Source organism: Scomber scombrus, chromosome 7 (genome assembly GCF_963691925.1).
Source record: "Scomber scombrus chromosome 7, fScoSco1.1, whole genome shotgun sequence".
In the NCBI taxonomy this organism is placed as follows: Eukaryota; Metazoa; Chordata; class Actinopteri; order Scombriformes; family Scombridae; genus Scomber; species Scomber scombrus.
Window position 1 is genome coordinate 4,419,958 of NC_084976.1, and position 17,433 is coordinate 4,437,390.

Here is a 17,433-nt window from a genome sequence, read left to right on the forward strand (position 1 = left end):
CTTTATGCATATGTGATCCCCCTTTTTTTTTGGGTCACAGACACTGAGCCAGTTCATGACAAATGGGGGCTCATCCGGGATCTGTACCCAAGACCCCAAGCTAGAATCATACCCTTGCTTTTGAAACAAATAAAACAAAAGATAAAAATCTAAATGAAATCGCTTTGTTGCCTTCCATCAGAGCAAGAAGACACATGAATCTGATCTCTCCATTTTCCCCAACACAAATCAATACATGCTCTTGTGTAACTCAGTGTGTAAAGCATATCCAGACTTTGATTCAAACAGCAGCTCAGTCGTCTGGATGAATGCGCCCGCTGTAATAGCATTGAAAATGATGCTAATGCAAAATTGAATAACATCCTAATAAGAGAGGAAAAATATCCTCATTAGGTGCAGAGAGCATGACTGCGATTCACATGTTCACGTCACAGCCTCAAGGTAGAGACAGCAGACCTGTGGCTCGCCTCCGCCGCTTATAATAGTCCATTTTTTTTTTCTTTTTTTTTTTGCTGTGCACCAGATAATGACCTTCACCATACTGCACCATGATGATAGCTATTACGGATGAGTCATGGGTGACTGGCTGTTTATGTTTGCCATCTATCTCACTGTCTCCTCCCCCTCTGCCTCCCTGACACACATGCACATAAACATATACACATGTTCTCACACATCTGCCTGTAAAGCATGAGAGGAAAACATTCACATAATGGTAATAACTGCAAACAGGAATGAGACTAATGTGTTTCTGCAATACTGCACATTGCCATACATCAGACATGGTTTACCTCTGAGATGACAGTGACACATACTTACACTCTTGAGTTTAGAAAGGAGAAGAAGGAGGTAGTGTACAACACATGTTATAAAAATGGAGCCACATTAGAGCATGATGAATAAAAAGCGTCCTTTTTATCTATATTGACAACACAGCTCTAATATCTCTAATCCTATAGAAGACTAACAGAGAAAACTGTCATTACAATCATAGCCGTGTGTAAGCAGAGCTGTAGCTACCACTGAGGCCATCTCCAGACCAAGTGGGGGTTTAAATTCCACAATTTGTGTCCACATTTTGATCTCGTCACTCCTCACAAGGCTGCACCGGTACATCAGGGGGCGAAGAGTGATGATAATAATTTCCCCATTAGGATAAAGTAGATTTAGGTGGATGCACGGGTGGAGGCGGGGTTTTTGATATGTTTTATGACAAACAGCAGCGGAGGAGGAGGCAGTATTAGCAGCAAGTGATAGCATAGCTTTTTGAGAACAGTATGTACAAATGGTGTTATGTTTTTAAAACCTGCTAATTCATTTTACACTCACCTTAAATGAATTAAGACGAAACACCATTTGCCTCCATTGTGTCCTAATCAAACGTGATTGCAGTATTTCAATTTGACGCCCTGGCTCGCCATTGACCGTGACCATGGCAACCACAGAAACCACCTGAGGAAATAATGCTGGGGCAAATGTTAGTGGTGTTTAGAAGACTGAGTTCAACCAATTCATTTTTTGACATTAGATTTAGATGTGTAGATGAAACATAATAATAGTTTATGAGTCAATTAAGTTCCGTTTGACTTAATTTCTTTTGCTTTCATCTCGAAAAATGTTGTGTTATGGCCTTTTTATGGCCTATATAATTGGTTGCTAACTTAGCTTTAGCACAGATACATTCTTTTAAATGGGTAACAGAGAGAAACGCTGTTTATAGATGTGTTCATCTTCATCTAAAGATTGAAGATGAAAAAGCTTTTAAAAAATCAGCTTTAAAATGTGCCGAAGACTTTCCATCCTCTCGGAGACTTTTTAGCTGCTGAACAACAGGCAACACTTCCAGAGTTCTGCTTTGCTTGTCATCCGGCTGAATGAAAACTCAGACTCCAGAGGTTACAGCACGGCTCGGCTCATGTTAAAGCTTCCTGCATATTTGATTTTTGGTGTGATGTACTAACATAGTGTTTCTCAACGGGGTCACTCAGAGCATGTCAGGGGGCGCTGGAAACAATATTTTTTTTAAAGTGGGATGGTTCTTGAGTTAAGTCCTGCATTCAAATGCACATTTTCACAAATCTATTATTAGACTTTAGGGTTTTCCTATGTTCTTTCATAGTGCTGTCCTGTCTTTTCCCCTCTAGTTTATGTATGTAACTGCAGTCAAATCTGTGTATTGGGCTCAGAGCACTTCCAAAACATAAATGACCTACACTCAGCACTGTGCACTGAAACATTACTGTTGCTGTTGCAGGAAATTTACTTATTTAAAATATAAATCGAATCATGTTATGAATTTTGTTCTTTAAAAAAAAGGATAATTAGAAAAATTACAATTATTTTGTAACAAAAAAGAATAGAGTATTGATAAAGAAGTGGCTACAGTCTGAAAGCTTGTTTTAACACTTCTTTGTGAGTATTAATGGCAAACAGTTGTATATAAATATTGCAATGATAATAGCCTTAAATGATGTGGAAAATGATAAAAAAGTTTTTAATAAAAAACAAACAAACAACAAAACCCATCAAATGTTCTTGTGGGAGGACCCCCACCTACCCACACTAAACCCCTGTGGGTCTACACCTCAAACTGGGTTATTTATTTAATCATAAAACAGCAACATTCATATCATATCTGAAAAAAACCCCAAAAAAACAAATGCTGCTAGTATTCTATTGAACACCTCAGCTATGCATTCACAGCTCAGACTCAGACTTCTTGGTAAGCTGTTCCATTGGACAATTAATAAGAACGCTTCTTGTTTGGCACCTGCATCAAATTACCACTTCCTGATTGGCTGTTGTTTGTGATCAGTAACGAGACCTAATTAGATATAAAACATCAAATTTGTTTAACACTCATAAATATCACTTTATTATTCCCATAGCTATTTGTAGCTCCCTGAGAAAATAAATGATAATGATATTATAACTATCTACTAAATCATAATTGTTATTTTGCATTCAGTGACGTGCTGTTTTAACGATATAACACAGAGGGATAATCAGCATTACTATTCCGGGAAGACAATAAGTCTGCATTTTAATTGATGGGGGACGGTACGGGACTTGGATAATGGATAGGGGGGGGGGGGCGCAAAAAATGTTGAGGACCACTGTAATAATGGGTTCAACATCGTCAATTTCCGAATTTCAAATAACTTAAAAAGACAGAGGAGATAGAATTGAGTAATTTTACAGCACAGGAGGTTCCACCATCACACTAACACACACCAAAGCTCATTGTTCTTGTTTTCCACAATATCAGCCCCTTAGAAAATCTTGTAAATATGTAATTATGTTGTGACGTCAATTATATGTAATTTAGCGTGTGATGTCTTCCTGTGACATTGAGAAACTTTTCATGCAGGTTTTTGGCTATTTCCACTGAAAATAGTTGGTAACACTGCCAGCAGCACACAATTGTTATACAACAGTGTTATATATATGATATTAGTTAGCAGTGGTGCACATACGGCGCTCCACCAGATACAAAGCTAACTAGTTATTACTATTAAATATTTGACCATATTAACTAGCATGGCCGGATCTACCATGTGGGCATTCTGGAAAAGTGAGTGCGCAGGGGCCCCTGAACAGAAAGGGGCCCGCTACAGAAAAAAAATCGATTTTTTTGTTTTATTTTTTTGGGCTTCATAGAAACACGACACAAGGCTTGACTCATTCTTTTGATGTTGGTAGTTCTGGTTGTTGATGGAAACCTTGTATGTCCAAATGAAATATGGAGTTACAAGGTTTACACCCAATAGCAGCGTTATCCAATCAGAATAAAAATTCAAAGACAGTTCAGTCTTCAGTGTCATAATTGATTGTTTTGTCAGTTTGACAGCTAGGCGAAGAAGGGGAGGTTAGAACATTAATTAATAATTGGTGGGAGGGGGCTTCAGTGCCCAGGGGACCCTTTTTTGTATATTCTTCTCTAGCAGGCACCTTCCCAGCCAATACACACTCATTCAACACTAGCTCCTACTGATCTCAACTGTATCTAATACAAGTAAATAGGTGTAAAAAGAGTGCAGAGACTAGAGTGGACCCTCACCACATTTAGACCATAAACAGTGAATGGGTGCTACTCACCAAAAACTGTATTCCTGGCATTGTGAAGGCTTTAAAACAGCTTCATGTAGTGGATCAATATTCACAACATAAGATTTATCTGACATAAATACATACATTTGGTAGAAGGAGTTCCAGTGGGGAGCCTTGGAATCATGGCCGTGAGATGAATAAAATCCTAGTTAGCGTCCTATATGTCAAACAGCAGTCGAAGGAGTTTACATCAACCATCTCTCTCTGATTTTTTACAGGCGTTCATTTTCCACTTTAATGGGCTTCTTCATGTCTAGCATGATAATTTATGCCGAATAATTCATATGTTTCTCATGATCCTGTTATCCTTTAGCGGGGCAGTATGCAGGCTCTATAAGTGTGAATATGAATGCATTTAGTACGTTATAATCCAGATGGGGCTTAATGAGCTGGACCAATGTGTTAAAATAGAAGCAGAGAAATTAACGCTATATAAAAACCAGTCGCGGCCACACACACACTCATTGGTGGTTTGACACATGAAAAAAAAAAGAATTAAAATAGCATTTAATGTAAGAGAGATCAAATGGGGATAAAGAGAAGATCACACATTTGAACTATTTCTCATTAGAGCCATTTATTCAGTGATGAAAGAGAGAGCCATAGAAAATGTCATTTATCCACGGACTACCGATATGACTGGAATTTTAATTCGGGGTTCGGGGAAGGCATGAAACAGCTTCTAGTGATATAAATCTGTGATTTTCACATAACCTAAACAGCAAAAAAATGTTTCGTGACAGTTTGGTTTTAGCAATGTGTCGCTCAGACAGAGGAAAGCAGCCTCGCCTCTATTCCTTCTAATGACACTTGATTTTCATCCCGTTTTCATCCCTTCTCTTTCATCTTTTTTTCTTCTGTACACTGCTGCACATTTCAACAATATGAAAAGACAGGCACTTTAAAGAAGAAGAAAGAAATCATGTGTGTACATATATATATAAATATATAGAGTCCATTATTATGGAAAGGCTTCCAGGACCCAGTCCAGAAGCTATTTGCTGACAGCCATTTTTTAATCCGTCGATTAAAAGCAGAACAGCTTATCTCATAAAAACAGACTTTCAAATCAATCACTCAATCAGCTGCAAGCTCTCTTAGTAAAAAATGTTAAAATAGAAAAGAAGATAGACGGCGCTTCTTTCCTTTAGAATGCTTGCAAGAAAGAAAAAAAAAAGGGCACTCACACGGCTGTGTGAGGAGCCGGGAAATAAATGTGTCTCACATTCCCAGTCTGTGAGGGGACATTTGGTGAGATGTTAATGAGTGCAGATGGAGGAACACGGATATATTTGGAGTGACAAACATCCTTATCAGCTGACAGAGCTACGGGGGCATTTCATTTGAAGCAGATGATCAAATGATTAGCGTGAGTTAGACGTTTTTGGATATGAGAGCCTGCTGTGTGTTTTGCTTTATGCCAACAGGGAAAAACACACTGCCACGCTGCTTTCCTTCAGGTTTATATTTGATGATGGGTTTTTTTTTTAAAAGCGGAACCAGTTCGTTCCCTGTGTGCAGCATGAATGACAGCTGCTTTAATGAGACAGTCTTCACCTCAAGATGCCACTTTGGTGGTAAGACAGTAATGTTTGTATATCTTTAGTGTAGCGATGTTTACTTTCTGCTACACAAAATGCCGATCTGCTTTCTAAATGACACGTCCGTACCTCTTTCTAATAAGGAAGTTGCAACTAATAGATTCATTAATGGTTGATAAATCATTTAGAGCATTATACTTATAGGCCATTAAACAGGTTGTCAGGTTGTAGTTGGTGTTTATCCTCCTCCAGCAGGTCAAGGCTTTAATTCTTTGAAAAAAACTATATTAATAAATGCTGATAACTAATGTTTGTTGATGGTTTATGAGACTATGAGGAACCACTTACCCTTTCTTTCTCATTCATTAATGACTTATTAAAACTTACAACTGCTGACTTTTATTACAGACCTGGTGTAAAGGGCATACCCAACTACAGATGGCAGGCTAGTCAGCTGTGGCTATTACTCCCCCTCCAGTGTAAACATCAGTCAGTTTAGATGCTAAATGGTGTGTTCCTCATCCTTCAGTGCCACCGTCTTTGCCCTAGCTTGAAAGCAACAATTACTATCAGACAGTTGTCGACATTGTGTCTCCGTGCCCTTGCTTGCTTATCTGTCAATCAAACAAACGCATACACAGGCCCGCCCACGCAGAGGCATGAGGAATAAAGGAGCATTTTTAAAATTCATCTCCAAAGATCCTTTTTTAAAATTCCTCCTCTCAGTGATAAAAATAATATTAACGACACATTTGAAAGTCATCATTTTCAACAACAGAATGGAATGACTTTTTTTTCCCAGTTGGATTTTAAGACATAATGTCAGCACTGCTGGGTGTGAAACTCCCCCCTGAGGAGGATGTTCACAGTTCTTTAACATCCGAGCTTATCAGCTGTCCTCCTGAAGCTGCTGAATCATTCCACTTCTTCAGGTTTTATGTTCGCTCAGAGCCTCTTTTACTGCAGGATTATCTCTCTTTCATCACACGGAGCACATTTCATCGGCTCATCATCTCGAAGGGTGCGTTTAGGTTTTAACTGAGTCACAGGTCCCGCTTTAACCGCAGCTTCTTGTCCCCGATGTGCTGCAGGAGAATCTTCCCTCTCTGCTCCACGGCACGGATGAGAGGCCTGAGACCGCTGCCACCGCCTTGGCTGTCCCAGAATTCCTTGTCTAGGTAAAAGGAGCGTAGGAGAAGACTCTCCAGACAGCCTGACTGGAGCACAGACACTGCTTTCTCTGGAAATCTGATGAGAGAAACAGTTAGCAGTTAGAGCTGTTGTGTTTAAGCTTCAATTACTGTTTCTTAGAAAAGAAAACAAGACCCTCTCATGTGTAAAGCCCCTCTAGCAGACCCCTGAGGTTGTGATGTTCATTACGTTCCACAAGACTGTGTTGCTTTTACTGCCTTACCAGTAGCAGGGATAAAAGTACTATTAATAAAGTTTACAGCACATTTTTAAAAAACTGCTTTATGTGAGGTGAAAAATGTAAAGTTTGTCATGAGGGTGGTGTTTTAAGTAAAAGGTCAGTATCAATATTAAAAAAGGGGGTTCATCCCGAGGGAGGCAATTAATATACTCAGCAAATCTCATGACAGTCACACATCAGATTTTTATATTCTGCAGAAAATGACATACAGTAATATTGGGATTTGGATTGGTGGTGGTACAGAGGTAAGATCTAGAGGTCAAAAAAATACCTCTCCACTAACCATGAACCAGTCATAACTTTTTGATAAACCTTATCAGAGCCCCAAAAAAAATACTCTCAAGGGAAGGTGAGGAGGTCACCATAGATCTGGTTCTCACAGACCATAGATAATCCATCCATACCACAGTCCTGCACAGGTTCGGGTACCTGATAGGTGATCTGCACATTTTGGTGAAACCGATGAAAAATACCCTAATGTGTAATTTGCAGGTATGAGTTTGGTCAGACACATGCAGACCGCGGGTCTAAAGTGCAAAGTGCAATTTTGGGCATTGCAAATACAAGTTTAATACAAGTTTATAAGCTTTTTTAAATCATCTCGTTTATTTATCTGCTTTCATTTAAAAATCACATCTGTTTACACTGCAGTCATACAAATTGATCCTGAGAAGTTGAGAAAAAGAAAAAAGCAAGTGGAGATTTTTTTGTATCTGATGTAATAGACTGATTGTAATAGGGTTAGGGTCTGGTTTTGGTTCTGTTTAAAGCAGGCCGGGTACGAAATTGAATTAGTGATGCCGTCAGATAACGGGTCGGGTATGATTTTAAGCACAGCGGGTATGGGTGGGACTGTATCTCATGGTAATCTTGCCAGTAGTCAAGATATCTAAACACTCTCAGCTCCATTTCCAACAGGGCGATAGAGTTTGACATGGGAGGAAATGCTTGTTTCAGTGATGTTTGTAGATTGTCCTTTGAAAGGTGTTTTATAGATTTTTCTCCATTCTTGGATAATTCCTCAGTTTCTTGCATATTTTACCACAGCATAATACAGCAGGTTTGTGTTATGGCAGCCAGTTGAAATTACAGTCAGTTTTGGCTCTAAATATTACAATACCCATGAGCCTCAGCTAGCGCTGCTATTGATAAGACGCCAGTAGAGAGGTGTGAATCAGCGTTATAGCAAATACAGAATGCTTTAACACAGCAACTGAGAACTAAATATTGCACAACATATTCATATTCAAACAGAATTGACCCAGAATCTAAAAGTGAACTGATTTAAACTACTGAAAGTTTTTACAATAAGTAAATAAGTTTCTACAATAAGTAATATTTAGCTTCCATTAGCTTGCCATTAACTTAAGGAATGGACCTACAAGCCTGATTTGTTTGGAGACAATCGTGGTCCAATATGAAATGTCTGTGTATATATCCTGAGAGTGGATTTATAACAGGGGAATTTTAACTTTTTGTAATGAAAAACCAAATCAAACACAATCAATTAGTCAAATATGTCTTAAAACATTTCTGGAGGGGATTTCAAACTTTGCCTTTTAGTGAAATTCATTTCGATATACGGTAACAGTAAAAGGTTCAAATACACTTTCTCATTCAAGTGATTGGTAAGATGTAACCAAACCTCTGATTGGTACTGTAGGTATCATCTACCTTTTTTTTTTTTTTTTTTTTAAATCTACATAGTCTTTTATCTTTCTATCTTCTATCTTAAGATTTTTGGGGCATTTTAAACCTTTATGATGTGAACTCAGGAATGACACGCAACAAAAGTCCTCGGTTGAACATGAACTGGGAACATTATGGTTCATGGTTGGCATTTAAACCTCGAGCCTAGGCCTGTCACAATAACTAATTTTGTTGGACGATATATTGTCTCAGAAATAATCGCGATAAACGATGAAATTGTCATTTGAAGATCATTTTATACCACTGATATAATGATAATATAATAGTATAATAATGCAAAGAGGGGGTGGGGGGTGGGATTGGAGAGTGGGGGCTACACTTTGTCTGTGTTTTTACACTCTGTACCTAAGAAGGAGCAGATTGCTTCACGAGACCCTGACATGCTGCTCCTCCATGATTTCATCCATCACTGACCTGAACAGTTCCTTTTCACTTCTGCCCCTGAAAACTATAAAAAACTAGAACAAGACCAAACTTTATAGATCAAGGCCAAGTCCAAAAAGTTGAGAAGTAACTGAATGAGTCACTCTCCACCTCTGGAAAAATAACAAATTGTCTTTTTTGTTTTGCTCCACGTCATTCAGTGATGAGAAATAATACAAGATTTTAACATCCTATTTTTTATTCAGCTTCAAGTTTGGGCTTAAGACATTTAAGAGCATTTTATGGAGAGGCTTAGTAATCCTAAGTGACAGACAAAGGGGAATTTCTATCAGTCCTGATTCATTCTGCATATTGAATAGCAGGCTAATTGAATGCACACTAATCTAATCAGACAGACATTGTAACAAAAACCCTAACAAGCTTCCAGTGGACGTTGCTCTGCTGCTGATTTGAAAGCTGTTCACCAGGGAAATATGTTGTTAGATGTTTTTTTATTTAAACATTTCCTTACATCAGTGTTTCTGCCTGCTGTGAGCTAAAATGAGTTTCTTGCACCGCGTGATATCATTTATTGAATCTGGATGCTGGATCGAAGCAACAAAAACCCAACAACCTCCAATTTGCATCCTGCTGCTTTAAAACAGCTGCTTTGTACTCACTCATCAATGCCCTCCACCAGCCTGAAGTTGAGGTTGTCGGCGGACTGCTGTGGTCTACCGGCGTTGTCTATGAACACCAGTCTGGAGGGATCTGCTTTCCTCACCTGAACACAAACACACACACAGAAAGACTGTCAGGAGGAAGCAGGAAGCTCAGGTGACATGAGCACTGTTCAAAATGTAGTTTGAAGGCGAGTTTTTCGCTATTTCTGAATAAACTGTCATTCTCACCCTTTTGTTCTTCCTGTTGTCATTGTTTCCTTATATATAGTTTTTTAAAATTTAATTCTATCTTCTTTTTTTTATCACAGCTGCTTGTTTGAAATAAATTGAGCTGAAGTGAACTGAGTAGGATTGAAATGTAGATATTATTGATAGGTGTTCATATATGTAAAATGATCCATTTTATCATCATGTTAGTGATTTAGTATTTAATCAGAGACAAAAAGTTATTTGTATGCGTGAATGAATAAATCATGCTCTCAAATGAACAATTTGTGAGCGCAAATGAGTAATTCATGCCCTTCAATGAATAATTTGTGCATGCAAATTGATAAAACATGCAGTTCAACCTTTTAAAACAGGGTATCTTTAAGGGAAGTCAAAGATATCCTTTAAAATAGTGTTGTTTAACAGTAGGTCAAATCCGAAGTATATACTACTTCTGTACCTCAGTCAAAAACTGTGTTAAATCCCAATGGCTCATTCTGATGATTTTCACCGCTTTTTCTTCTTTTTTTACACTGCATTGAGCTACACAGTGACTGAGAGCAACCAAAACCCCCTGGTTGTATAAAATAGCCTGATGGAAAGACAAATGTGATGAATATGAAAACCAAATTATAGTAATATGACAGAATGAGCTCAGTTGTAGCCACCTTAATTCATAAACACAGCTGCTAGCCTGCTTATTAAACTCTGGATGCTCCTTACTAATGGACCAGAGTAGCCACAACTACCAGGGACTCCAGTTCCTGCTGCTGCAGTGACTTGACACCGAGCCTCAGAGGTAGAATGACAATCTAATCTTAATGAACCACTTGGATTTAGTGTAATATATCAACAATGTGTCAAATGACTACCTAAATCTGCAGTTTTGCTCAGCTTTATGGAGCATTTTAGTGTCACTCAGCTCATTGTTTTGGCTGTGGCTCACTCTCTCAGCTCCTAACACATTTCCAGCAGCAAGCAGCTGTTTTCCGTGGAAAAAGCTCAGATTAACCAACTGTACACTACCTGCTCAGCAACCAAACTGCAGACAGTTGGTAAGCAGTTGGTGAAGAAAAATACAGCAGTATTTTAAAATCAGTTCTTTCACAGACAGGAAGTTAGTATAAAGACCTCAGAACTGGAGTGATACGATCCACGTTCTTGGTCTTAGTTAGGACTCGACCTGAATAAACTGAATCTGTCTGATTATTTATGAGACCTGCAAAGACACTGTTACAGTAGTTACGTCTGCTGATGACATATCCATGGACAAGTTTTTCCAAATCCTGCTGAGACACAAGTACTGTAATTCCAGTTTAAAAATGTGCCAGAAAGTCCCACCCATTTTTCCAGTCCAGTAATAAGTTGTGGTCAAACCGTGTCGAGTGCTGAGATCCAATAATACCAAGATGGAAATTCTGCCACTGTCTGTATTTTATTGGATGTCACTAAAGACCTGAACAAGAGCAGTCTGAGTGTTGTGGTGTGGATGAAATTCAGCTGTTGAAAAACAGTTTTTTCAATGATTTTACTTAAAAAACTGGTTTAAATTGGCACTATAATTGTTCATTGTTGACGTGTCTAGATTGTTCTTTTTTGAGAGTGGCTTGATGACGGCAGTTTTCAGGGCCTTTGGGAAGACACCTGAGACTGAGAGAAGAGATGTGTTGACAATTTGTAGATGACCTGAGACCATGCAATTAGAAGCATTTTTGAAAAGGCCTGTTGGCAGAATATCGAGGCAGCAGGAGGAGGGTTTCAGATGTTGTATAATGTCCTCCAAGTTTTGGTTGATTGGATAAAAATTGGTGAATCCTCACAGGTGGTTCTTGGTGGATTGAGGGGGGTTGGAGACTCGTCTTTTTGGCTTTGATGTCTGTCATGTTTGAAGCTCTCTTCAGGCCGGGGGCCGAGGTGGCTCTCCTTCAAGGTTTCTGCTGCATTGTGTCATGTCTTCTTCTTGTTTTGAGTTGTCTTGTCTCTTGTCCTTGGCAGAGGGAACAGATGAGTTACACAGCAAGTAAAATGGGTAAGAGATCAAAAAATGTACGTCTGACTTGTTAAGGCGAGGTCCATCTGCCTTAAAAGGATATCTGCGGCCCCAGAAAATGTTAAAATGATCAACAAAGTGCACTGAATAGACGGTACAAGCAGTTGAATTGTTCAATGCCAACAATCTGCTGAATCTCTCAGATCCTCTTCTGACTGGCGGTAGAGGACCATGATAAACACTTCAGATTTCAAAGATTGTGTTCAAGGGATCACTTATGTCTTGTTTCAGCACTTCAGACTGTTGTTTCACGACATCGTTGTTCCCTGTGTGCACTAGGATGATTTTCACAGTTGGATTTGCAGCCAAACTATGCAGGATTCAGATATGTCAGAAATCATATCTTTGTGAAAGCAGAGTATTTTAGTGTTCTTACTGCACATGCTTCTTAAATCTTTTCTAAGTCACTTATAATTACAGTTCAAGGCCCTATTGTTAGAGGTTATACAGGTCATCAAATGGAAATCGACGGTCCTGGAACGGTGGAGTAAATCTGTCTTCTAGTTATACACTTGGTTGTTGGGAAGGTTTGCTCTCCCTTTCGCAGCTATCCACGACTGTTTCCTACTAAGAACAGGGGTTGAAGAGGTGTTATGCCTGGATGATAATACAGGAGAGCTGGTCACATCATCAATCTCAGGGTGCTGGGCTCTGCCTGTTACTCATCCTGCCATTTCCCAGAGAAATGGTTTACGCTTAGGCTTTGCACCAGGAGAGCTCCAGGGATGTACACAGGCTGTTTCTAGTTCTTGTTGGTGCTAATTAGCCTTGCGTTACCATGATCCTGGGTGTGCATGTCAGAGTTGCAAGGAAAAAAAGCAACTTCTCTCCAAAAAGAACATTTCTGCTGTCTGTGGTTTGGTCAAGACCACATTGATAAACCAGAAGGCCATTGGAAATATATTCTGTGGACAGATGTGAAAACACTGCATTCAACCATAAGAACCTTATTCCATCTGGGAAACGTGGTGGTAGTATCATGGTTTGGTCATGCTTTGTTGCCTCTGGACCAGGATGGCTTGCAATCATTGATGGAGCTTTGAGTTCTGACTTGTACCAGCAAATTCTACTGGACAATGTTGAGGTATCTGTCTATGAAGTGAAGCTCAATAGGACGTGATTCATGAAATAAAACAATGAAAAAGTTGTGTGGTAGACATGCACATCTGGAAAAAAACTTCAAACCAGGTACTGGACCAAAGAACCAAATCTGTAAAAGACATAAGAAAGTTTGCACACTGTAGCTCCCAATGCAGATGTAGTTTTAATGAGATATCAAGAGTGATGTTTTGAGCACACAGAAGAAAGTTAATGTTTTGGAATGGCAGAGTCAAAGTCCTAACGTTAATCTTATAGAAATACTGTGGAAGGACCTGAGGTGGGCAGTTTCTGCCAAGAAGCCCACCAACATCCCTGATTTCTGTTCTGTAAGGAGGAATGGGCTAAAATCCCTCCAAGCTGTTGGGATAGGCTGATAAACAGTTACTGGAAGCATTTAGTTGAAGTTATTGCTGTTTAATGGAGTCACACCAATTATTGAAAGCCAGAGTTCACATACGTTTGTCTCACACAAATATGTAAGATTGGATCATTTGTTGGACCAAACTTTCGAGCAGCACTGTATTATTATTAGTATATTTTATACTTTACGTATACTTTTATTATTATTATATAAGATAATAATACTGTATGTCAATATTGTGTTTACAGCTGGTTCTTCTACTCCCAGGTTGCCAGAAAAAACAATATTGCATCAAACAACTTTGTGTTATATTTGTCTTCCTTTCACATAATTTACAATATTCTTAACAATATTCTTAATGCTATATTACAGCCCTAATTTAGAATTGTACATGCATTAAGAATGATTAATTCAAGAGCACAATTCATTCATTTTGTGCACACATCAGTTTCATTTTCTTTATGACACCTGCAGAGAACGGCAGTGAAACACTGAGTGGGTGACAAATGCTTGAAATGAGTATAAAAATATCAACCTAATAACATATAACATATACACAACCGATAATTTCATTGAAGTTTCAGCATGTACGTGTAATGATGCTGGAAGACTGTAGGTCACCTGCAGAGAGGAAAAGGCTTCTGTTGTGATTTCACAAAGAAGCATCTATTTTTACATATTGCAGTTGACAATAAACACTATGTGTAACTTAATTATCTGCTCCTAAGAAGCATCTGTCAGCCTGAGAGCTCATTCTCATGCAAGCCATGAAAAACACACACACATGCATGTACACTGCTGGGAAGATAATATATGCTTCTGTTGTTGCTTCTGTTGTATAATTTAAATATAGATCAATTCTCATGTGTTTCCACGAAGAATGGCAGCAACTCAATGCTGTGTAACAAAAAAACAAACAAGGCACCTGACATGGATTTTTCTTTTTCTTCATTTCCAAAAGATAAATATTCAGCCATGACAGAGTCGGAGAGAGGAGTGCCGGAAGGAGTTTGTTGTGTTTGGACAACAGAAAGCATAGCTTAGTGTTGTCTAAAAGGTTTTTTAAGTCATGGCTGAATATTTAGCAGATTTTTACAACAAATCAACAAGACTTATCCTTGAGTGAGACTTGGAGTATATCTCAAGTCTCTTATTTGATATGTCCACACTTGAACCAGATGTTGTGCTGGTCTGCTATGTTAAGGACTATCCCAAGTCTCTTATTTCTGCTCCAAGGAGAAGCCCTCATGGAAATATTTTACCAGCCAACATGCCCCTATCAGATATTGGTTGGATGCTGCAGCTGACTGGACTGATCTGTTTCCTCAAAACATCACCGCAGTTTCATACCAGAGTGGAAACAAATAACAGATTAAACCCAAGTGTATCACTCCCAAGTTTTATATTTTAATTGTTTTACGATGCACCATCTAATTAAAAATCTGTGTTTATTGTCGGTCTGACGAGCAAAAGGACCATAAACATCTTCCTTCATTTATTAGAAAGATTATTTTCTTCATGATCTTTTATTTCCCCAATTAACTTTAATTATAGATAACATTACAAACAGGTCTGTCTGTTAGCAAGAAACACATTTTTAACACATTTTATATCATTTATCACCATTTTCACTCAGTTAATGTGAGGCTGAAAATTCCTGAGAGTTCAGTTTGAAGTGATTATTTCTTTTCTCACCTGAAACATATAGCCCAATAAATAATTTCCAGTGTTCAAAAGACACTCTGACCATATTCTGTGTTATTAAATAATGAATTCACTATCAGGATATCAATAAATAATGTATAAATAATAAAAGCATTCTGCCGGTAGAAATGGTTCCTGTGCCTCTTTGAAGGACACAGTAGAAAGTATAAATGCAGAATGCAGGTTTTTATTCATGTGCAGGTGTTTGTCAAACAGGTAACAGGCTGCAGAAAGAAAACAGCTGCTGGCAGTGATAACTGTGAGCCTTCATTAGTATCAGCGCAGCACACGTGTGCAGGGACAAACTCCATCGGAAGTCCATACAGCTGTTAAAGCCAATAGAAAGATCCAGCTGTGATTAACATGATGCTTTAGAGGAAAGAATGTTTCCTTTCTCTAAACACAAATTTTCCTTGTTTGCTCTCTCCTGGCATTGTTTCCTTCTATGCATCTACACAGGAAAAGACTCAAGTGAAAGAAACGTGGATGTAATTTAAGAGACTTTGGATGCACCCCTGGATAGACACACTTAGCGAAAGGTGAAGAACAACATTTTATTTTCTCTACATGGTTCTTTAATGTTGTCTGACACTTATAATAACAATCTGAGCCTGTCAGTGGTAAAAACAAGCACTTTTAGTGGACGTATATTGACAAGGCTCTATTGCCCCAAAGTATTACATTGCAGCCCATCTCATGGCTGACAGGTGAAGCACTCTCGCTCAATACTGGACCAATTTCAAAAAATGCTCTCTCCATTAGTCACTTAGGCAGATAAACATGGGTAAATAAGGTCCACTTTGAAAACTATCTACATTTCCCTTTAGCAAGTAGAATGTTACTTCTTTTCATGTTGTTGGTGTATATCCTTCACACCTGACATCAACACTATTAATTCATCTATGTGACGAAGCGGGCGATATCACAGATCAGGCATGTTTTGCACTAGTTTTGATAATGGCACAAATGGAAATACTCAAAATGCACTGTCTGAAGGGTGGAGTGAAGCCGAAATCAGTCATTAGACATTAGTGCTGGTTTCGATATGTACGTACCAAGATGTGAACCAGTAGCAGGTTCCTGGTATCGCTACATTTGGCCTGCAGCAGGTTCTCCACACAGGGTTCTTCTGGATCAGGTGTGAAACCACAGCAGTACCTGTCCAGCCGGTCGTTGACCTGCACCAACAGATAAATAACACACAAAGGTATGAGCTTTGACAGTGTGAAGCTAAGATGGTCTTTGTTCCTGTTTAAGCGAATGACAGAAGTCAGTTATCTCCACTGGGGACAGCAAGGACGTGTTACTTCACTTGTTACTTCATTTGCATTTCACACACCTTTGTCAAAGGTGTTGTTAGACAGCTCTCAATCTTCTACACCCTCGCCTCACATCTTCTACATTAATCTACACACTAAACCAGCTGATTCGTGAATGTAGGCTAACCACTGACAGTGTTGGTAAGCCAGCTAAGACGTTAGCGCCAGTCATCTGTTTGTTCTTTTGGTAGACGCCAACAACTTCCTCACAGATGCAGTTCCTGCGCTAAGCTAACGCAAACTGGATCAGTCTATCCACTGAATGCAGAGAGATCAAACTGATGTCAACCATCAGAAGGTGTGTAAGTCAACAGCCAAAACTGTCAAAATAATGGAGCGCTACTTGTTATGTAATATATATATATGTTCCTTATTGAAAATGTCATCTTACTGTGACTCAATACTACAGTAAGTCATTTGGTTTGGAACCACATGCATCCTGATTTGTTGATTTAATCAATCATGTGTATGCTGATGACCTGTCGATATTACTCTTTTCTTCTTACTACTGACACACAGAACTCCCACTGATGGGTCTTTTCATGTTTTGTGGTGGATGGTAAAATATCAACTGGCTCAATACCACATTTGATAGGTCTTACCTGACCACTGTAAAAAAAAAAAAAAAAAAAGCAGGTTGTAGTAATCAAAAGCAGATTATACGGTGGGTGTGGTGAATTATTTTTATTGCTCAGAAATCTTTTGTTCCTCATAAGATAGAATGTACTTTTGGCATTCAAAACTTTTTTTATTTGCAGTTAATGTTCTCCTTAAATGACCCTCAGATTATTTTAACATTGATCAAAGATTGTGAAGTTACAAACACATTATATACCAATTAAAGTTAATGTG

The 17,433-nt window shown here is 38.7% G+C and overlaps 1 protein-coding gene across 1 annotated transcript in view; it reads right to left on the reverse strand.

The window, feature by feature from the left end:
• Positions 1-6,694: 6,694 nt before the first annotated feature.
• The window catches only part of gask1a (golgi associated kinase 1A), a 33,931-nt gene continuing 23,192 nt past the window's right edge, over positions 6,695-17,433 (reverse strand). The window contains exons 3-5 of the mRNA XM_062422378.1: positions 16,318-16,440; positions 9,837-9,940; positions 6,695-6,899 (exon numbers count right to left, since the gene is read on the reverse strand). Of these exons, the coding sequence (XP_062278362.1) occupies positions 6,695-6,899; positions 9,837-9,940; positions 16,318-16,440 (432 nt within the window). The remainder of the gene's footprint in view (positions 6,900-9,836; positions 9,941-16,317; positions 16,441-17,433) is intronic.